This window comes from Leopardus geoffroyi, chromosome B3 (genome assembly GCF_018350155.1).
Source record: "Leopardus geoffroyi isolate Oge1 chromosome B3, O.geoffroyi_Oge1_pat1.0, whole genome shotgun sequence".
Lineage (NCBI taxonomy): Eukaryota > Metazoa > Chordata > Mammalia > Carnivora > Felidae > Leopardus > Leopardus geoffroyi.
In genome coordinates, this window is record NC_059337.1 from 135980153 (window position 1) to 136003242 (window position 23090).

The window sequence follows — 23090 nt, forward strand, 5'->3', positions numbered from 1 at the left end:
GCTCAGAGCCTGGAACCTGCTTTGGAGTCTGTGTCTCCATCTCTCTGCATCTCCCCCACTCACACTCTGTCTCTCTCTTTCTCTCTCTCTCAAAAATAAATAAGGATGAAAAAAAAATTTTTTTAAACATCTTTTTGGGGTGCCCAGGTGGCTCAGTTGGTTGAGCGTCCGACTTTGGCTCAGGTCATGATCTCATGGTTTGTGGGTTCGAGCCCTGCATCGGGCTCTCTCTAGTCGGCACAGAACTCACTTTGGATCCTCTGTCTCCCTCTCTCTGCCCCTCCCCCACTTACACTCTCTCAAAAAATAAAACATTAAAAAAAATAGCATCTTTTTGCTATGATGATTGAGAGAAACAGATTCTTTCCTGTGTTTATCTTCAGGTTTTGATTTTGTTTGTTTGGTCTTACTGGAGTGTATGCCCTTGGTTTGGATTTGCATTCGTCCTGTCTCTAGCAGAACTCTACGAATCCACCGACAATTTTAGTGTTGTGAATTCTGCTCTATACTGGTTTTGGCTCCCAAATACTTTATGCTGTGTCTCAAAAAAATTTTTTTTTGTAGAAGAGCAGCTATTATCATGCCCCGTTCCAGCCTGTTAACTGTAATGTAGATGAGAGTGTTGGCCTTGAGAAGTGGGTATCCCATTTGGAGCAAATAATGATCCGTCTAAGCCCCCAATTTTGGCAGTCAGTCCTAAAGGCGCAGAGGAGAATCTGTGTGTGCTGTGAGAAAGGTGTGTCTGCTTGAATAGAGACATTTCTCTCTGTCTTTTTTAGAATTAAACAAAGCGAGAGCAAGAGTTGAAAAGTGGAATGTTGACCACTCAAAGAGTGATCGAATAACTCGAGAACTTCGAGCCCAGGTCGACGATCTGACTGAAGCAGTGGCCGCAAAGGACTCGCAGCTGGGTGTGCTGAAAGTGAGGCTGCAGGAAGCCGACCAGCTACTGAGCTCCCGCACAGAAGCCCTGGAAGCCTTACAGAGCGAAAAATCGAGGTAGCTCACTCTAGAAGTAATGAACAAGGGGGCTGGGACGTTTCTTTCCAATGCAAGTAATTATAAACACTGTAGTATATCCTACTTTGTGGAAACTTAGCTTTTGAAATTTACAGAGAGGAAATTTATGTTTTTTTTAATGTGAAATGTGTGTGATTAAAAGTCAATTTACTAGTTGAATCTTGAGATGCATTGTTAGCAGAGTCTGCATTTAAAAATATTTGAAGAACGCCAGGTCATTAATCTTTTGACATATGATGATATGTGCTGTGTGCTTATATTTGGATGCCTAAAAATATAGGTTATGTTCCATTAAAAGGCAGAAAGATTTCTTTAAGAATATTTTAGTCAAGCCATCTTTTTTGTGCTTATAAGCCAATGCTCTAAAAATTATTCTACCTGACCACTTGTACACTGTGGAAACGAGCCTCTTCGAGTGATGTCTTGTCTTTTAGAATAATGCAGGATCACAGCGAAGGTAGTAGCCTGCAAAACCAAGCTCTGCAAACCCTTCAGGAGAGACTGCATGAAGCGGATGCCGCCCGGAAGAGAGAGCAGGAGAGCTGTAAACAGATGCAGGTTCGCGAGGAGGCATGACTTTCATAACACATTCTCTCCCAAATAAAATTCTGCAGTGCGTTTCAGAAAATTCTCTTTCTGTGACAAAATCCAAGTATTTGGAAATTTAGCTTGATCCTCGCTAAATTTAATCCTACGTATTGAAATACATTTAAAATGAAGTTCAGTATCCTTTATGATTGAGGCATCGGCAGGGGGACGTGGGGGCTCTTCTTCTGAGAGGGTATTTGAAGGGACGACGCACAGGTCGGACAAGGGTCCCAGAGGGGAGGGGTGTTACACTCTCTAGAGAGAAAGCTCTGTCAGATAATAAAAGGGGAGCAGCCCCTCAGCACCCCTTAAAAAAAGAAATACAATTAAAATAGTTAATGTTCATTAGAGACAGACATTTTTTCACTTAATTTTGTTGTGCAACCAACATTACCATTATTTGATTAAAAGCTGATTTGGGGCTTCTTTCTTACAACTAGATGGTGCTGAGAAGCTTTTGAATAAAACACTTAGAAAACAGTTGCTGATGTGGGGCATCTTGTTTATGTTTTTATTTAAGCTTTTTCTGATTCCATTTTATCTGATTTCAATTATTTCTAGAGAAATGTACCTAATACATACTTTTACTCTTTAAAAAAACCTTTTCTTAAAATTTTTTTTTTTTAATTTAATGTTTATTTATTTTGAAAGAGAGAGAGTGCAAGCAGGGAAGGGGCAGAGAGAGAGGGAGATGCTGAATCCGAAGCAAGCTCCAGGCTCTGAGCTGTCAGCACAGAGCCTGACATGGGGCTCAAACTCATGAGCCGCGAGATCATGACCTGAGCTGCAGTTGGGACGCTTAACCGACCGAGCCACCTAGGCGCCCCTAAAAAATTTTTTTTAAGTAGGTTTCATGCCCAGTGTGGAGCCCAACGCAGGGCTGCGTTCAAGACCGGAGCTGAGATCAAGAGTCAGATGCTTAGGGGCGCTTAGGTGGCTCAGTTGATTAAGTGTCCAACTTCAGCTCAGGTCATGATCTCAAGGTTTGTGGGTTCCAGCCCCACGTCAGGCTCTGTGGTGACAGCTCAGAGCCTGGAGCCTGCTTCCGATTCTGGCTCCGGATCTGGCTTCGGATTCTCCCCCTCTTACTCTACCCCTTCCCCATGCTCTGTCTCAAAAATAAACAAACATTAAAAAAAAGAATAGTATGACTTCAATTTGAAGTCATTAAAAAATACAAAGATGCTTGACCGACTACCACCCAGGTGCCCCAAATTTTACTCTTAAATTAATTTTTGCATCTAGTTCTGTGGTTCTCAACCCCGTCTATACATTAGGATCGTGTAGCTTTTACTACTTTCTGATGCCAGGTCTCCACTTCCAGGGAGCCTGATCACGTTGTGTGAGGTAGGCATAAGCAGTGGTATTTGAGTTTTATAAGATTCACAGGTGTGTCCATTGGGCAGTGAGGTTGAGAACCACTGGTCCGGGCTGTCTTTTCAATAGGTGAAAATAGTTCAGTCCTGAAAGTAACTATCAGCTAGTGTGGGCTTTTTGAAAATCTTATGAGTGTATTTTATTTAATACAGTATATCCAAAGTACTATCATTTCAACATATAGTTAACAATAAATATCATTAATGAGATATTTTACATTCTTTTTTGTATACTTAATTTTCAAAATATGGTATATTTTATACTTAATTCAGTCATTCAGTGGCTTTAAAAGTTTCTTAAGCTAAAAAATTACATTGAACAGTTGATTAGAAAAATGTGAAATAAAAGGAAAACATTAGCCATACTGCTAGAAAAGATGTAGCTATTTTTTTTTTTTTTAATGTTTATTTATTTTGGGGACAGAGAGAGACAGAGCATGAATGGGGGAGGGGCAGAGAGAGAGAGGGAGACACAGAATCAGAAGCAGGCTTCAGGCTCTGAGCCATCAGCCCAGAGCCTGACGCAGGGCTCGAACTCACAGACCGCGAGATCATGACCCGAGCTAAAGTCGGACGCTTAACCGACTGAGCCACCCAGGCGCCCCAAAGATGTAGCTATTTACTTATGTCTTTCATTTGCTTTCTGATAGACTTTTCTGTTTTCTGTAGGCCTTTTATTCATTGATCAGCTTAGTATCAGGCTGACCAGATTCACCTGTATCCAAGTGACCAGATTTACCTTGGAAGTTTCTTAAAAAACAAATTTCTTGGGGTGCCTGGGTGGCTCAGTCGGTTAAGTGTCCGACTTCAGCTCAGGTCATGATCTCGCGGTCCGTGAGTTCGAGCCCCGTGTCGGGCTCTGGGCTGATGGCTCAGAGCCTGGAGCCTGCTTCCGATTCTGTGTCTCCCTCTCTCTCTCTGCCTCTGCCCCTCCCCCATTCATGCTCTGTCTCTCTCTGTCTCAAAAAAAAAAAAAAAAAAAAGATTTCCAAGGGGCGCCTGGGCAGCTCAGTCGGTTGGGCGTCCGACTTCAGCTCAGGTCATGATCTCACAGTCTGTGAGTTTGAGCCCTGCACCAGGCTCTGGGCTGACAGCCCGGAGCCTGGAGCCTGCTTCAGATTCTGTCTCCCTCTCTCTCTCTCTGCCCCTCCCCTGCTCATGCTCTGTCTCTGTCTCAAAAATAAATAAAAACATTAAAAAAAATTAAAAAAAAAAACCAAAAAACAGATTTCCAAGCCTAGTCTTAGAAGTTCCAATTCAGTAAGCCTGGGGAAGGCCTTCGGTGGCTGCATTTTTTTAAAACTCCCTAATTGATTCTGATGCATTGCCATGTTTGGGAGCCAGCAACCTTAAATTCTCTATTCTTTAGTTCTTAACAAATGAGGTGGTATGTTTTGTTTTGTTTTGTTTTGTTTTTAAACCTCCCTGTTAGGTTGTTGGACTGAGCTAAAAAAAATCCCGTAAGATATCTGATTAGGTGGTTGTAAAATATATCTCAAAGGAAATGATGTAAGCAGATATAAAAATTTGTCACAGAACGAGTTTGCTGCACGCCTTAATGACATGGAAGCGGAACGGCAGAATTTGGCAGAAGCGGTTACTCTGGCCGAACGAAAATACTCGGACGAGAAGAAGAGAGTTGACGAGCTGCAGCAACAAGTCAAAGTGTTTAAGTCCAACTTGGAGTCCTCTAAGCAGGAACTCATCGACTACAAGCAAAAAGCTACTAGAATACTCCAGGTAAGCTTGAGATGTACACTGTGGTTGTTGGGATTCGCCAGTTGGGAGACACTTTTTGACTCCACGTTGATCTGTGAGAGGATTTGTTCGTGTTTGGCTGGGTTGGCTCACGTCAGGTGCCTTACTCAGAGGTTTTGTAAAAGGCTAAAATGTCGCTTGTTCCAACCACCTTTCTTTCTTTTTGCTTAAAATTCATTCTGCCACTGCCCAGGCCAGGCCCGCCGCCTGTCATCTTAACCACGGCTATATCGATGATCGTTGTTAAGCAGTCACTTCCTTCTTCCTTGCTGATCCTCCGTCCGGTTTTTCAGGCAGCTTCCCCCGCCTGGTATCTCAGCCGAACTTCCCTTCCACTCCGCTGAAAAACACTGTGTCAGTCTCCAGCTAATGTAGTCTTCAGCTTCTCCTTCCTTTGCCTCCTATCGGAGGGAAACGTCTGCTTTCGTCAGGAGGCATTTTCAGCCTGTGCGTTGGTTCCCGCTCCACCTCATTTAAGCTCCTCCTCCTGAGTCTGTCCTCTCCCTGTTTTTCCCCTCTCTGCTGCCTTCTTCTGGCTCAGCATACTCAAGAGCACATGGTCGCTTAGCGGAAGAACAGACAAGTTCCTTCGAACTCCTGCCTAAGGAAAAAAACCATACTTTTGGCTTTTTTGACCACTTCGATCCATTTCCTTGTCCTTTCTCTCAATGTCAGACTTACCAGAATTTTTGTAAATATGCTGTCTCTATTTTATACCTGGTAACTTTAACTCCTTCGTGTAATTTCTGTCCCTGCTACATTTCTGAAATTGTCTTCCCAGAGGCCTTTAATGACCTGAATATGTACTTTCTTCCTTTCTTAGTTTCCACCCACTTTGATTTTGGTGGAGTATTGGACAGTTAGCCCCCCTCCCTTCTTGAAACTCCTGCCTTCTGGTGCCACTCACACTGCCTTCTCTCTCTCTACCTCTCTCACTGCTCTTTGTGTCTCTGTTGGGTCCTCTTCCCAGTCTCCAAAGAGGAGAGTCCTCCCAAATTCCATCCTAAGCCCTCACTAACTCCTTTCTTTGCGTTATCATGTATCTATCCACTCTGCCTGTGTCTGCCACCTTGATGTGACTTCAGCTTGTCTCCAAGCCTAACTTCCTTGAACCACAATGACATTTTGGCTCCACCTTTTTCCTTTAGCTCCTGCCTCCTGTTGGGTATGAGCACCTTTTTGATTCCTCTTTCATGAGACAGCATGTCTGTCTCCTCCAAACCATTCCAATTATTTTTGCTATGTCACTCTAATTCATTTAAAAGGGTCCTTATTGAGTACTTAACTATTCACTAGGCATTATGGTAGGTGCTGAGGGTATGTCTTCTTGCTGAAAAGAGCAGTTAAGTTAGTAAAAAAAAAAAAAAAAAAAAAAAAAAAAAAAAAAAACCTGAGGTAATTGGCGGGATGAAGTTACCGATTCATTAAACCCTTAAAATCTGCCAGGGGGAGTCAGGGGCAACTGGAAATGCCGTATAAAGAGGAATTGGAGGAGGAGTAGGAAGACTTGGGAGGAGATTTCTGATAGGACAGCCTGTGCCCTTGCAAAGGGGGCCTGAGGGAGCATGGCATGGCATATGTGGTGGACGGCAGCTAGTTGCCTTGACCGTGACGGTTAGGGATGAAGAGGCGAGAGAGAGAAGGAGCGGAAGGACTGGCCGTGATGAGGATGCGAGGGGAGAGTTGGCACGGGACCCGGCTCTTAGGAGGTGCTCAGTGAATTGCCACGGATGTTGAGGGGTGAGGACGGGATGGCGAGATGGAGACGGTAAAGAGGAGGGTATCAGAATGGATGGTGAGGAATAGTGAGGACTGGTCTAATTTGTGGTAGTGAGGGTGGCAGATGGGACAGACTTGGAGGAGGTGGGGTGTGCGAGATGGAGAGATTTAACTGGAGGAGGGGGGGAATGGAAGTGCAAGGAAGGAGGACTCCGGTTTTCTGGTTTGAGTGCACAAGAGATACTCCCCTGCCGTGTGGCAGAGAAACAGGGAAGCCGGAAGGCTAGCACTGGAGGGTAGGACAGGCGATGACGAGTTTGCAAAACTGATGTGACATTGGGGTGAAAGTTTTAGGAAGGTGATCAGAAATACAGGCCTGGAGCTCAGCACAGAGGTCTGGGCCTTAGCCCAGAGAGAGAGGGAGAATTATGTTTATTATAGAAAATTGGAAAAAATACAGAGAAGTTTGAAGAAGTCGCCCAGAGTTCTACCACATAAAAAGGAAAGACTATTTTTGATGGAAGAGAGTGCCTTTCAAATATTTCTATCGAAGGTGAAAGAGCTGATGGTCATTACTGCTGGCCTAGAACAATAGCACTTTTTAAACTAGTCTTCCCATGGGGCGCCTGGGTGGCTCAGTCGGTTAAGTGTCCGACTTCAGCTTAGGTCACGATCTCACGGTCCTTGAGTTCGAGCCCCACGTCGGGCTCTGGGCTGACGGCTCGGAGCCTGGGGGCTGCTTCCGATTCTGTGTCTCCCTCTCTCTCTGCCCCTCCCCCATTCATGCTTTGTCTCTCTCTGTTTCAAAAATAAATAAACGTTAAAAAAAATTGTTTTTAAACTAGTCTTCCCACATTAAATCGCTTTTTCCAACTCCTCTTTTCTACCAGGGGTTGGTAAACCTTTTCTGTAAAGGGCCAGATAGTACATATTGCAGGCTTCGCAGGCTCTCTGTGGTCACCATCACATACTCTTTATTTTTTTATGATCCTATAACCGTGTAGAAACCCTCCTTAGCTTATGGGCTGTCTACCGATAGGCCACAGGCCGGATCTGGCCCATCAGCCATAGACTGTGAATGCCTACTTTATACCCCTGGCAGATTAGCCCTCCTAAAATACAGCTCTGGTCATCTCACTTCCCGGTCTACTTTTTGATCATTTGTTTTGGCCGGCCAAATAAGTCAAACATTTTAGCCTGGCATCTGAAGCCCCCACAGATTGGGCCTAACATAGTACCTCAGCACATCTCTCAATACCCTGATGCTGTTTCTTGTATACCCTTGTTCACCCTGATGCTGTTGCATTTTTATGCTTTGCCCTGTCTTCTCTATACCTGTCTAAATCCTAGCCATTTTTCAGGATCAGCATAACTGCTGCTTTCCAGTAAAGCCTTCTCTTCCCCAGAAGTGGTTTTTCCTTTTTGGAACTCTGCAGGTAGTCTTGGCAGACGCCTCTCTCAACTTGATTATTGCCTTTTACTGGATACTTGTAACTTCCCTTCTGGTTTATAAGGCTGAGGGTACCATCCCAACGGGGGACATCTTCATGACACAGACACTTAGCACAGTGCCAAACCCTCTGTAGGCGTTGCGTAAATATTTGTTGAGTAGCATGTGATGGAGGAAAAAAAGCATAAGGAAGGAGGAGAAGAACATATGAGAAGAATCTTGTTAATAACAAGTTCTCAACAATAACATGGGCCTGGGGACCAAAACCCAAGGACGGTCTGTGGCAAGGCTCTAGTGCATTTTCATCCCAATGTGGACTTTCTTTGGCGGGGAATGTAATTGGGCTGTTTCCACAGTGGCTTAGGTAGTGCAAGATTGATGGTGTTCGGTATACAAGCAAATCTCAGTTTTGCTTAAAGAGGTTCCTTTTTTTTGTAATAGTCTAAAGAAAAATTGATTAACAGCTTGAAGGAAGGCTCTGGCTTTGAAGGCCTCGATAGCAGTACTGCCCACAGCGTGGAGCTAGAAGAACTTCGCCATGAAAAGGAGCTGCAAAAGGAGGAGATACAGAAGCTGATGGGCCACATCCATCAGCTGAGGTCTGAACTACAGGTAAGATTCACTGCGGGTCGGCTGCACAGACAACCACCCACCCCCAGCTGTCGGCAGGTGAGAAGAGGGGGCGTCTGTGGTTTGAGGGAAGACAGAGGGAGACAGAGAGTGGAACTTGTGTGGGACCAGCAGTGACCATGTAGAAGTGAATCTAAAGCGATAGGTTTCTTGTCCACTGACTATGAAGTTCTGGGAATAACAAACATAGGTAACTAGATTCGTTCGTTAAACAAATTCTTACCCTGCGTCCCCCATGTGCTGGGCATCCTGTAGGCTCAGAGTAACAGCAAGGAACCACACAGAACCTTCGTATTTATGGAATTTACAATCTAGTGGTTAAAACACACATGAGATTTGGGCTTGTCTATAAAACTGGGATGTTTTCTGATACTGGAATGGACACAGGACGGTTTCTTCATTAGAGTTACAGGCATAATCTTAATAATTTATGGTTTATGTGAATTGCTGTTTTTAATCCACAAGTAAATGGGGCCTTTCATTTAGATTCGACATGGAGTCTTTGATGTAAATATCCTAGGCGGAGTCTCTGAGAACAAGAGAACATAAAGTGCTGGCTAACAAGCCTTCTTTAAAAGAAAAAAGAAAAAAAAAAAACATCTTGCAAAGAATATTCATCTGTGCGCGAACTCAGAAAGTGATTGGTTTGTGAGATGACCTACAAAGGAAGGTGTGGAAGTCGTGAGGGTAGGGGTTTCTTGTCTGGCGTGTGGCTTGGATATCAGACTTAGCAGATGTGTTACCCGTGCCAAACACTTGGTCTCACTGAGCCTGAGTTTTCTCATCTGTAAACTGAAGGCAAACAGAGCTGCTCTTGAGGATAAGGGATATGTGTAAAAGGGCCTAGCATTGTTCCCAACATGGATTAGGCCCTCAGCAACTTTAGCTGATGTTACTTCTGGATTTTTTCATATTGGCCAAGTAGAAGAGCTGATAAAGACTGTTGTCCTCATAGTCTGTAAAGTAGGACTTTTTTTCATGTAATTTTGAATTCCAAAAATTCAGTCCCATGAATTTAGAAATGGAGTAGATGCTAATTCTATTCACACCTTGTCTTATTTATACATGTATTTTGGATGAGATTATGAAAAATAGGACTTGTTGTATTTAATATCTCATCCTTACCCCAGCATCACTGATGACGTTGACTATTCTCAAGAAGTTGATGAAATCTATAGTAAGGATTAAAGTATATCCATCAGAATGAGAGAATTGTTACTGGCCTACAATAGCTATCCTTCACTCAGCACTTCTGTGCCAGGCATCGCGCTGAGCTCTGAGCGTACATGCTTCCATTTGTTCCTCACCATAAACCTGGAAGGGAGGTATGGTGCGTTCTCTTTCTGTAGTTTGAAGAAATCTAGTCATAGAGAAGGAGAGTAGCTTCCCTGTGACTAGTAAAGTAGCAGATTCGGGGTTAGAACCTTAGTCTGTCCGATTCCAGAACATGTTCTTAACTACTGCCCATCCCACCTGCTGCTCAAGAATTCATTTGATTAAGTCAAATTGATGGCAAGATTAATTTACCTACTACTCACCCTGAAAACTCAGGGGTAGGGAAAAATAATTGTACTTACTGCTGTTTTCCTCTAAATCCACAAAGTTGTGTTATCTGGGAATATCTGTTATTATCTGGAAGTATCATTAATCTGTCCGTTCTTCCAAACAGTATGTGAAGTGCGGAGTTGTGGAGAGGAGTTCAAGACAGAGTGTACCAAAAGATCAAAAGCAGATTGAGATGCTGATTTTCATCTCTTATGGGCCTGTATGAATGGACGCATGCTTAACCCATACAGGGGAAATAGAGAAACCTAGAGTTCTCTTCTTTGCCACTAGCAGATTTGATAGGAAATCTAGAAGGTGGTTTTTGAGTTTGAAGAAGTGAGAATAATGATGCTAAGTGAAGGAGTGAGAAATATAGAAAGATATAAAAACATAATGGTAATAAAGCTAAAAAAAATGAAATAATAGACTAACCTGAGGGTAAGAGAGAACAGTTATTTCTTAGTTTCTGTTGAGTACTTAGCACACATGCAAAAACTAACTATAACCTGCATTCCCACGGGACCAGTGCAGCAAAGTCCTTTTTGATGTTATGTTTCTGTTCCTTTTGAAATTGTTAGCTTTTGATTAGAGCTATAAGTCTCCCAGGGAGCCACTGTTTACGCATGCTCATTAAATCACATGGTTCATGTGCTGCGGCAGCTATGGTAACCTCTTCGTGTCTCTCACCATTTGCCATATTATACAGTGAAGCGTCCGTTTATCTACTCCTTTTGGGCTGAGACCGTGTCCTCTCATCTGTATCCCTCTAGTGCCCGCTGAGCCCAGGGCATGGTGCACAGTGATAACTCAATAAATGTTGAAATGAACGGTTAATTATTGCTTTCACATATAAGGCTCATCGTTTTAGGATATGGAGGCTCAGCAGGTTAGTGAAGCAGAATCAGCAAGAGAACAGTTACAAGATCTGCAGGACCAAATAGCTGGACAAAAAGCATCTAAACAAGAACTGGAGGCAGAATTGGAGCGACAGAAGCAGGTAAAGATTTTAGATGGGCGATTACCAAGGAAGGCGCTTTGCTGGCGGTCCCGTGAGGCTACTCTTCTAGTAAAGGACCTCACTGACACTCTCGTAGGATGGGTTTGGAGTAGTGATGGTAAATGCGACCTTCTGGGTCCCTCCTGCCTTGTCACTACCCACCCCTTCACTGTTTATTTGACAGATGAAAAATAGAACCACAAAACGGTTATGGGACTTGCCTCTTAGCACACAGCTAACTAGAGAATAGAATAGAACCCAGAATTCCCATCCCAGAGTTCTTTCTACTACCTCATCTGTATTTCGGTATATCTCCTCGTCACAGTGTGTATGTACAGAAAGCTTAAAAAACATCAGTTGATTCTCACGTTCTATTACATTTGTACTTTCTAGGAACAACAGTAATGTTATTTACTAGAAATACAAAATACATTATTGCCATATTAAGCTGTTCTTTCTGTTTGAGAAGAAATATTTATACAGTGTTCTTAGAAGTCATGTTTATAATTGTATTTCTTTGTTTACTCGGCAGTTGTTTGCTCCCCAAGCCAAATTATTTTACTTTAATAGACTTATGTAATAGTTTCATTATTAAAACAGTTAAACATGCTTACAGCCACATTTTCAGAACAAGATGCTGTATCTAATGTTAATAACATCTGTAATTTACCGAATAATGACATTGTTGTAAGCACATAGTACACATTATCTTATTTTATCCTTACAATAAAATCTGTATTTACTTTACAGAAAACTATTCTTAGAATTATCAGTGCATCACTTATAACATTTCCAGCCTTGTGCATTTATATTCTTAGATCTTTTTTATTAGGATTTATCATCTCTGAAACTTGTTCTATTCTCAGAGAAATATTTGTTTTTATTATGAACGTACCACTCAGAGCTGTTTCCTGAGTAGTAAGGAAGGAAAAAAATTCACCAAGTAGCAGCCTGCAGATACATCATAGTCCGTCTTAGATAATTTAGTTATCAAATTGGCCACCCTTTCAGAAATTGCATTTTAATTTATTCAAGGGGCTATTATTATATAGTGAAAGGCAAAAATTTGATGGCCTTGATGGTTAGATAATTTTCATTTTATTATGGCAGATGGTTTTACCGCATCCACTGCCAGTGCCTGTCTTTAAAATGATATAATTAAGTAGAGGCAAGTGCAGCTGAATGTAGCGCTAGGCTGTTTATTTAGTCATGAGATGTTCTGGGTGTAAGTGCTTAATCTTGGGATTAAATAGTCCTATGGTGCTCCTTATTAATTTAAGTAATTTCAGCCTTAAATTTTTGCTAGCCTAAGAGTTTAAAAGAAATCAGACCTTCTTGTAAATTGAGATTCTCCTACCCTAATTACTGCCTCATTTTCTTTATTCTCACTTATCTCAGTTTTTTCTCAGTAAAATGAGCAGGCTGAACTAAATGTTTTAACATAGTCTAGCAGCTTGATCCTGTCTCACGTTTACTTCTTCATACAGCTCCCTTTATTTCGTGCATTTCGTCTGCACGGTTAAGCATAATGCTTTTGAAGGTTTTTAGTTCATTACTCTGTCTTCCCTGGCATGTGCTTTGTCTTAAATTGCAACTGACACCAACTCATCATATGCATTATACAAACCAGCAGCACATTCGTGCAGTTGTTAATGAATCTGGAGGTATTTCTTTCTTTTAATTTTTTTTCTTAAATGTATTTATTTTTGAGAGAGACAGAGTGTGAGCAGGGGAGGGGCAGAGAGAGGGGGAAACACAGAATCGGAAGCAGGCTCTAGGCTGTGAGCTGTCAGCACAGAGCCCGACGTGAGGCTCGAACCCACAAGCTGTGAGATCATGACCTGGGCCCAAGTTGGATGCTTAGCCGGCCGAGCCATCCAGGTGCCCCTGGAGGTATTTCTTTTTTTCCCTTTTAGCGATGATAGAGCAAAACAGGTGCACGATATTGCCTGGTCCAAATAAGTCCACGAAGAGCTGCTCAGCATCATTAATCAGTAGAGAAATGCAAATAGAAACCACACTGAGATACCAGTACGTACCCATAGAATAGCTACACTTACCAAAACTAACGGTACCAAATGTTGGGAAGGATGTGGAAGAACTAGAACTCTGTCGTATTGCGTGGGAATCCAGACCGGTGCAGGTGTTTTGAAAACAATTCACAAGATAATTTGGCAGGTTTTGTTCCTCTAAGTTAGACAACACTTACGTGATCAAGTAGATCTCTTCCTATACATCTACCCAAGAAGAATGAAGACACACGATCACTTACAGAATTGTGCTTGGTTATTCATCGTGTACGAATTGATACAGCACGGTGGAGTACCGTTCATCAGACCCGTCCAAGTCTGTTCATTTGTTCATTCAGGATAGACACAGCGCATGTTGGCTGAGGGCCTCCTGTGTGTCAGGCACTGTTTTAGGTACTGGGGATGAAATGGGGGACACTGATAGAGCTTCTGTTTATTCATGTTTCACTTTGTAGGAATTCCACTACATAGAAGAAGATCTGTATCGAACAAAGAACACATTGCAAAGCAGGATTAAGGATCGGGAAGAAGAAATTCAAAAACTTAGGAATCAGGTATGAATGAGTGCTCACAACTTGGGAAGAGATACCATTGCAAAGCTAACTTTTTTGTAGAGGCTACAGAATGACCTTTTCCCATATTTTCACCTGAATTCTGCTGTTGCAGTAGTGAGGTGTTACTTTCGGTCTGATACAGAAATTCCTCTAATGCCATTTGAGGCTGCATTTGCTGTGTTCTGTGGCTTCTCCTACAAGTGTCTTGTAGCCAAAGCCATCCGAGGACACGTGATTTACCTCAAATTTCATGTCTTCTAGCTTCAGTGATGGTTGTGCCAGTTGCCAGTTTCATAATTACGGTTTCTTTCCTGAGAAAAATCCAATGATAAATCTTCTTATTAACAATTGATATGTTTTTCATAAAGCCACCAAGACTTACGTTCAACCCTGAAAATGTAAAACATGGGAAATAACATGTGCCCACCACCCAGATTTACCCATATTTATCATTAACTGTGACAGAATCATGCATTCACTTATCCTGTAACTACATTATCCTTTTCTCCCTTATATTTATTGACTTAATAAGCAATGAACCCATTGAACATTTAAATAATTTATATAAAGATTTAGCTGGTTAATGACTTAGTTTGAACATAAAAAGTCAAATAATTTTGGTTTTTAAGTTCTCAGACTTCATAGTAGTCTGTAACTTAAGATATTTTAGAATATTTTAATTTTTATGAGTTGAAAATAGGAGCGCCTGGATGGCTCAGTCAGTTAAGCATCTGACTCGATTTCAGCTCAGGTCATGAACTCAAGGTTCGTGAGATCAAGCCTGCATCAGGCTCCACGCTGACAGTGCAGACCCTGCTTCAGATTCTGTGTCTCCCCCTCTTTCTGCCCCTCCCCTGCTTTGCTTTCTCTCTCTCTCAAAATAAATAAACATGAAAATAATTTTTAAAAATTAAAAAAAAAAGTTGGAAACAGCTAACTGATTTCAGTGTTCTATTCTTCCCTCACCTGCCTTTGTGAAGTGCCTAAATGGTAACGTGACTTTGCTAGCAGAAAGTCAAAGAAAAGAGAGGAGCATAAACCACCAAATGATTTAATCCTTAGATAGAGATTCCTATATTTATTAAATGTTTATTGAGTGCCTACTAAGCCTAAGATAATTGGGCTATTTTAATTAAAAATTAACTGTAGGAGGACATCTCTTAAAGATTTTTCATCTAAGTGGAGCAGAGGAAAACCTTTGTCTCATAAAAGAAAGTCAATCAATATACACTTTAAAAAGAAATCAGCATCTTAATATCTTGCCCCAAAACAACCACCCATAAATGAGCGGCCACATAAGCACATAAGTTGGTGCTCAAAACCATCAGTCATCAAGGGAATGCAAACGAAAACCTCAGTGGGATATACCTGTGACTACACCATCAGAACAGTGATCAGCGATCGTACCCCTACCTACCGCCTACAGAGCAGTGTAGTGAGTCGCCCGAAGTCGGACTGGCCACGGGATTGCAGAGCAGAGGTGAAAACCTCAGGCTGTGGTCTTTGCGCTGTACCACAACTGCTGAGTTATGGGGGGTTTTGAATCCAGGTGGAGAAGTTCAAACTGTCATGGGTCGTGGATCAGTGCTTTCGAATATTTCTGACCACGAGGCCACAGCAAGAAGCAAAGAACACGTTTCCCAGTGTTCACATGTACTTAGTAGTACAAAACTGAAACAGAAGTTTCACAAAACAGTCCTCTCACATACTATGTGCTGTATACTCTGTCCCATAAAATGTGGATTATGACCCACCAAGTTGATTTTGTGGCCCGTTAATACAGTTTGAAAATCTCTTCTGTAGCAGTGAAAGTAGGATCACAGAGGTTTGAGATGTTGATTAATGCCACACTTTACCTGTGGGAATGTGGATTCTATTTGTATAACTTTAGTTTTATGTAATTTGTGAACACTTTGCCTTTCAGCTTACTAATAAAACTTTGAGCAACAGCAGTCAGTCCGAGTTAGAAAACCGGCTCCATCAGCTAACAGAGACTCTCATCCAGAAGCAGACCATGCTGGAGAGTCTCAGCACAGAGAAGAACTCTCTGGTCTTTCAGCTGGAGCGCCTTGAGCAGCAGGTGAACTCTGCCAGCGGAAGTAGCAATAACGGGTCTTCCATTAATATGTCTGGAGTTGACAATGGCGAAGGTAACAAAAACAGGAATTTCGAAAGAGCTTTTCATTGCCTTAATTCCAACCTTGCTAATTCAGACATGACTTTGAAAAGTTACAGAAAGACCATTTTTATTTGTAAAGAAGCTTCGGAGCACGTGGGTGTCTCAGTTAAGTGTCTCATTCTTGGTTTCAGCTCAGGTCATGATCTCAACATTTCATGGGATCGAGCCCCGCATCGGACTCTGTGCTGACAGAACCTGCTTGGGATTCTCTCTCTTCTTTTCTCTGTATCCCTTCCCTGCTTGTGTGTGCACACACACTCACGCATGTGCACATTCTCTCTCTCAAAAATAAATAAACTTTGAGGGGCACCTGGCTGGCTCAGTCGGTTGAGCATCCAACTTCAGCGCAGGTCATGATTTCGTGGTTCGTGAGTTCGAGCCCCACATCAGGCTCTGTGCTGACAGCTCAGAGCCTGGAGCCTGGTGCCTGCTTCAGATTCTGTGTCTCCCTCTCTCTCTGCCCCTCCCCCGCTTATGCTCTGTCTCTCTCTCTCTCTCTCTCTCTCAAAAATAAACATTAAAAACATTTTTTAAATAAATAAACTTTGAAAAAAGAAAGAAAAGAACCTTGATCCAGCAAAGCACCCACTTTTCTTCTGATGTGAGGCCTGAGCCATCTGTTTGACATGATCTTAGCAAACAGGACAATGGACTGGTTATATATATCCCTCGCTAGTCTGGGTCTTAGAGAAGGGAGGCCTAAAGACCAATGATCATATTGAAATATGTAGGACATTCATCAAGATGTTGATGACAAGGCAGATAATTTGGCAGAGAGGGGCTTTCATGAAGACTTAAAGAAGGATTTAGTTTAATAATCTAATCTGGGGGTGCCTGGGTGGCTCAGTCAGTTAAGCATCTGACTTCGGCTTAGGTCACAATCTTGTGGTTCATGAGTTCTAGCCCCGCGTCAGGCTCTGTGCCGACAGCTCAGAGACTGGAGCCTGCTTCGGTTTCTGTGTCTCTCTAAATTCTGCCCCTTAACCACTCGCGCTCTGTCTCTTTCTCAAAAATGAATAAACATTAAAAAAAATCTAATCTTGGGGCGCCTGGGTGGCGCAGTCGGTTAAGCGTCCGACTTCAGCCAGGTCATGATCTCGCGGTCCGTGAGTTCAAGCCCCGCGTCAGGCTCTGGGCTGATGGCTCAGAGCCTGGAGCCTGTTTCCGATTCTGTGTCTCCCTCTCTCTCTCTGCCCCTCCCCCGTTCATGCTCTGTCTCTCTCTGTCCCAAAAAAAATAAATGTTGAAAAAAAAAAATTTAATCTTATCTGTAATTATGAATATTAAAGCTAATACTTAGTCATGTAAGTATATCCATGCTCTATAATTTTAATGAAGAAATTTGTAGATTCCCAAAATACATAACTAAGAAGAATGTTAAAGACTTTAGTATAACTTCAGCAAATCAGGTTTTTAATCTCAGAGCTTCATAAAGTCTACAAAGTAGTCATTCAGCAAACCTCACAGTTCTTTGGTTTTATTAAAAGTTTTTTTAAGTTTTTAAAAAATAACACATTGTTGTATGTATATATACGTGTGTGTGTGTGTGTGTGTGTGTATGTTTTTTAATAGCATGGTTACTGTTAAAAATATCAAAAAAAAGGAAATTAAATCACCCAGTAATCTTACTCTCAGATAACATTTTGGAGTATCTCCTTTCAGACTTTTTTCCTATATATGTTTGTAGTATCTGTTTTATTGGTTATTAACTTTTTCATATAAATCAGTTTTTATTATGTATTTTCTTACAGTAGTTTATGTCTATTGCTTTATATACATCCATTGTGGAAATAGCATAATTTGTTTAATAAATTCCTCATGGTTGGAGATTTAGGTTGCCAATTTTGTCACTAATATAAGCAGTTCTGAGGAAACTATTCTCTGTAAATATCTTTTATTTTTCTTAACATAAGCTATTAGAAATGGAGTTTGCTGAGTCCTAAGTATACACATTTAAAGGCTTTTGATTTTTGTTGCCAAAATCAAGTAATTATTAAGCACCTACTCAGTACCAGCTACTGTTCTCGGCATTGGAGATACAGTGTTTGACAAAAGAGGTCAAATCTCTGCCCTGTGGATCTTACATTCTGGTGCTGTGGGGGAGCTAGACAGTAAATTATGTGAGATGGTGATAGGTGCTACAGAAGAAACTCAAGCAGAGAAGGGACAGACAAAGTGCCAAGTGTGGAGATGGGATTGTAATTTAAATAGACCTCATTGGAAAGGTGGCACTTTATTAAAAGTCCCAAAGGAGGTAAGACAGACTAGAAGGAGCTCTACAGGAAGAGTTTCCAGGCAGAGAAGAGCAGGTGCAAAGGCCCTGAGGCAGGAGTGGTGCTGGCATATCACAGGAACAGCAAGGAGGCCAGTACAGCTGGAGAAGACTGAGTGGGGGGGAGAGTAGTCTAAGGGGAATTCAGATAACTTGGAGGAGACTATTTTGGCCTGAATGAAGTCAGAAGCCATTGAAGGGCCCTGAGGGGATAAGTCCTCTGACTGTGTTTTAGTGAGATGCCTCTGGCTGCTGTATCCAGAATAGACTGTAGAGAGCTGAGAGTGGAGGTGGGGGACCAGGGAGGAACCATCGTATTAACGTGTGTGAGAGATGGTGGTGGTGAGGACCTGAATGGGGTTCGGAGGGTTATTTTAAAGGTGAGTGGGCAGATCGGCTGTGGAGTTTGAGAGAAAGAAAGGAGTTTTGGCCTGAGCTGATGGAACGATGCTATCGTGTACTGAAATGGGGAAAACAGCAGGGTGAGTAGGTTGGCAGGGAGGGCAGGACGTCAGAATCATGGTTTTGGGCATGCTAAGCCTGACATGACTGTTAGATATCCAGATGGAAACAAAACAAGACGATTGGATGGGTCTGGAGTTGGTGGTCTGGGCTGGAGATACAGAGCTGGGAGTCATCAGCTTTGTAGAAAGGGTGTGTCTGGCCTCTCTCTTGCCCGCATAGGAAGAACCTACTCATTAATGCTGATTCTCAGCAACATGGTATTTGTAAACTTCAATTTTTTTGCTAATTTTGTAGGGAAGTAATTGTTTTAGGTTTTAATTTTTATTTTTGTGGATATAGAAGTTTAACCATTTTATATAATCAAATTTATGTCCTTTCTTTATGGACTCGCCTTCTTTGGATGTAATGCTTATTTGAAAGTTAGCCTTGAGATCTGTTTTTAATACAATATATATTCAACTGTAAATGTTAGGACATTGATTTTGGCGTTTGTACCTTAATTCATTCTTTTCTTGTTGAAACAGGCACACGGCTGCGAAACGTTCCTGTTCTTTTTAATGATACAGAAACTAATCTGGCAGGAATGTATGGAAAAGTCCGAAAAGCTGCTAGTTCAATTGACCAGTTTAGGTAAGCAAGGACAGTAATGACGAATGATGGATCTTCAGCTATTTTTGTACCATTTTCTGGTGGTTTCAGTCACAGTAAGTCCCATCAGGCAGAGCTGATATTTAAAGTGACATTTCCCTACTTCCTCTCATGATAGTTCATTCAGTCTCATGAAATTGCTTTATGTGCTCTGCCAGTGCCTGTATTTTATTGAAGATTATTAACCCTGATCATCTCTCTTCTTATAATAAACCCTATTAAAAACTCTTATTAAATTCCACTGAGAAAACTTCTGTCTCATGTAAATGCATCCACTGGAATGCTTTATTTCATTTTATCATGTGATGAGAATAAAAGATGCTACTATATATGAATGAACAGTACGCATTTTAACGTATATTTATATATACTGCATAAGTAATATATCATTTATATGCATGTTATTACATATTAATAACTTCTTTATACTAGCATACATCCACCCTACAAAGAAAATGTTTTAACAGTTTATGTATGCCTTGTTAAAGTTCATGTTTCAATAACCCCCTAAAGTCTTTGCCTCTTAGTGTTTATAATTAAACACAATTATAATGAGTTGTTACAAAATAGAGCGATCTTTTCTTACCTTTTTGTGTCAGAGCTATGGTGTTAAAATCAGGAGGATGATTTGCTAAGGTTGCTGAGGCCACGGGCCAAAGATGCCATAGTTGTTATCTCGAGGCTGTTAAGCACATTTATTTCAGCTACTCATTTATTCAATGTACATAATAATTTTTAGAGAAACTATATGCGAGGCGTTATGCTGATGGCGGTGAAAGACACAGAAAGGCCTAGAAGAAGGGTGTATGGGCTTGTATATGTATCCATCTTGATGGGGAAAAAGTGTTTCAAAGAGGCCTAACAAGGTCTAACGTCACGCTGCTCCCGTGTTTACTGTGGTTAAGTGTTTGCTTGAGTTTCTGTAGTTCTTTGCCTTTTAGACGCATGCGTCTGTGCAGAAGCTTCCAGATTAGCTCTTTGCAGGTATTAACCAACCAGACTCTTTCCCTATTCACGTGTTGACACTTGGCTTATCTTTTGTAACTTCTCTGGTCTCTGAAAGAAAAATTATTTAGAGAGGGACCAACTTGCCTCCTGTAGTTGTAGCTGGAGATTTAAGGGAAATTATTGTGCTATATATTTAACAGTCAAGCCACAATCAATAAAGCAAATATTTGTTTACTATGATGTTTCTATGGTTATTCCAAGTAATCAGTTAACAATCTACTATAAAATGGTTTTTCTGTTATGGTGGCCATATAAATAGTTTAAATGAGAGGAATCCTAAAAAGCCTCATTAGCTGTTACCACAGGAAGATGTGCTTTGAGTGTTAACTCTCTCCTCTCGTCCCCATCCTCCATTTGCACAGCATCCGCCTGGGAATTTTTCTCCGAAGATACCCCATAGCACGAGTTTTTGTAATTATATATATGGTAAGTAAACATTTGAAAAAATAATGCTGCACTTGATTTTTAGTGAGTTTTTTCCAGCTGCTGATCATTTTGACCAAAAGTCTAGCAATCAATTTTGAAAGAGAATAGAACTCATTTTTGGAAATTAAGATTTTTTTCTTCAGGTATGCAAGTATACTTACAGTTCATTACATCTAAAATACAAATTGCTCAAAGGCTTTTCCTACAATAAAATTAACTGTAGTGAAGTTTGATAGTTACCTCAATTTCTTTAAAAAAAAAATTTTTTTTTATGTTTATTCATTTTTGAAAGACAGAGAGACAGAGCACAAGCAGGGGTGGGGCAGAGAGAGAGGGGGACATGGAATATGAAGCAGGCTCCAGGCTCCACTCTGTCAGTACAGAACCCAACGCCAGGCTTGAACTCAAGAACCGCGAGATCATGACCTGAGCAGAAGTCAGACGTTCAACCGACTGAGCCACCCAGGCGCCCCTTATAGTTACCTCCATTTCTAAGCCCCTGTGATGATAAAAATGCAATGCAAAACAATCGATTTCATTTTATGTAAAGTTTCTTTGATTGTTTTCATGTGTTTTGCTTTATTTTCTGAAAGGCTCGTAAGGTTGATTTCTTTCAGATTTCTTAGCTCTAATAAAATGGTCACCATAGTTTGGGATACTGTTTCATGTGTCTTGTGACCCTAAAAAGCCCTCTAACTGTTCTGAGTGAGGGCGGCTAAGAGTAATTAAGACAAGCAGTTTTCCTGAAAAAGAAAAAAAGCTTACTTAGTAAAGAAATTTCTCTGTGATCCACTAGAGGGAAGAGTTATTCCTTTAAATAAAAAGTTTTTAAGGAGCGGAACCTGGGTGGCTCAGTCAGTTAAGTGTGTGACTCGATTTCAGCTCAGCTCATGATCTCAGGGTCTTGAGGCTCAGGGTCAGGCTCTGTGCTGGTGGTGGAAACCGCTTGAGATTCTCTCTGTGTCCCTCGGCCCCTCCTCCGCTGGTTCTCTCTCTCTCTCTGTCTCTAACTAACTAAAAAAGTTTTTAAGTGAGGGAGCGAACAAGAGAAAAAAATCGATGGCATCACAGAGGCTTAGAACAGGCCTACACTGAGTCGATTCCTGGTGTCAGAGACTGAAGAGCGCTGGCACCCCCGTCAGCACGAGGTGTGATGGCACACGACAGAATGGCAAGGCACGGAGCAAGGAAGCCTCATGTAACCTTAGTGCTGCCACGAGGGAACCAGTGGGAATTCATCACTGTACGTCCCGTGCTAGACTCTAAATCGGTTCCTGAAGCTCAACGCGTTATTCCTGCAGGAATGTCTTCCCATCTCCCCTTCACCAGATGATGGCTACACCCTTTTGAAAACACCAACCGTAACTCTGTTCCAGAAATGCTTTCCAACCGGGAGCACTTGGGTGGCTCAGTTGGTAGAGTGTGAGACTTTTGATCTCAGGGATGTGAATTCAAGCCCCGCATTGGGCCTAAAGCCTACTTTAAAAAAATAAAGCCTTTCCAACCAACTTCATATATATCTTGCAATTTTCATTATGCCATCTTCTCTGCGTTATAATCACCCGACTGGTTATTTATACCTGTGCATATTACGAATGTGTTAAGGACATTGATAACTCTCAACTGAGAATTCTTCAGGCATCACAACTATTACTCTCCATTACATTTAGCTAGTTTAGTTGCTTGCACGTTTGTTTCTTCATCATCTACCCAGTAAACACGTACCAAGCGCCTGTGATGTTGCACACACGGTGCCAGCCCCAGGCATACGGACACAAATACGACATGCTTCCTGCCCTCGGTGCACTACACAGTAGGCCTTTGGTGCAGATTGATCTCTTGGCTAATCTAGAAACTGTTTTCTTTTTCTTTAGGCTTTGCTTCACCTCTGGGTCATGATCGTTCTGTTGACGTACACACCAGAAATGCACCATGACCAGCCACATGGCAAATGAACTGAACCCAGTTGTTTTGGTGACTGGTCATCTGTTTTCAGACTTGGGATCTGCAGAAGGACCAGTGGCCTAAAATTGCGGAGAACGGGGTACAAGTTCATCTCATCACTACAAGCTTTGAACTTGTTCACTTATTATACAAGTGCTCTGCTGCCTAAGTCCTCCCCCCATTTCTTTCAAATGGTAAGAGTTTCTGAAACTGACAGTAACATAACAAGCTCAGCTCTGCTTTCTCTGAAGTCCAAGATTCAGTGTGTGTGTGTGTGTGTGTGTGTGTGCGTGTGCGTGTGCGCGCGTGCACGCACACACACACGCACACAGACGTGCTGGGCTCGTTCACCCCTGTACAGGCCAGCCTATATTTTAGGTGACACGCATTATGGGTTATAATCAGGGAAACTAATTGTATTTACTGATACAAATAAAACGTTTTCTTTTTGATAATTCGGTCTGCTTTCGTATTTTCATAT

At 41.7% G+C, this 23090-nt stretch overlaps 1 protein-coding gene across 1 annotated transcript in view; it reads left to right on the forward strand.

Moving 5' to 3' along the window:
• The window catches only part of GOLGA5 (golgin A5), a 34471-nt gene extending 11407 nt beyond the window's left edge, over positions 1–23064 (forward strand). Inside the window, exons 4-13 of the mRNA XM_045448285.1 lie at positions 780–999; positions 1455–1578; positions 4521–4724; positions 8353–8523; positions 10955–11083; positions 13569–13667; positions 15592–15817; positions 19108–19213; positions 20602–20665; positions 22540–23064. Coding sequence (XP_045304241.1) covers positions 780–999; positions 1455–1578; positions 4521–4724; positions 8353–8523; positions 10955–11083; positions 13569–13667; positions 15592–15817; positions 19108–19213; positions 20602–20665; positions 22540–22620 — 1424 coding nt within the window. The 3' untranslated portion in view covers positions 22621–23064. The remainder of the gene's footprint in view (positions 1–779; positions 1000–1454; positions 1579–4520; positions 4725–8352; positions 8524–10954; positions 11084–13568; positions 13668–15591; positions 15818–19107; positions 19214–20601; positions 20666–22539) is intronic.
• The last annotated feature ends 26 nt before the right edge of the window (positions 23065–23090 follow it).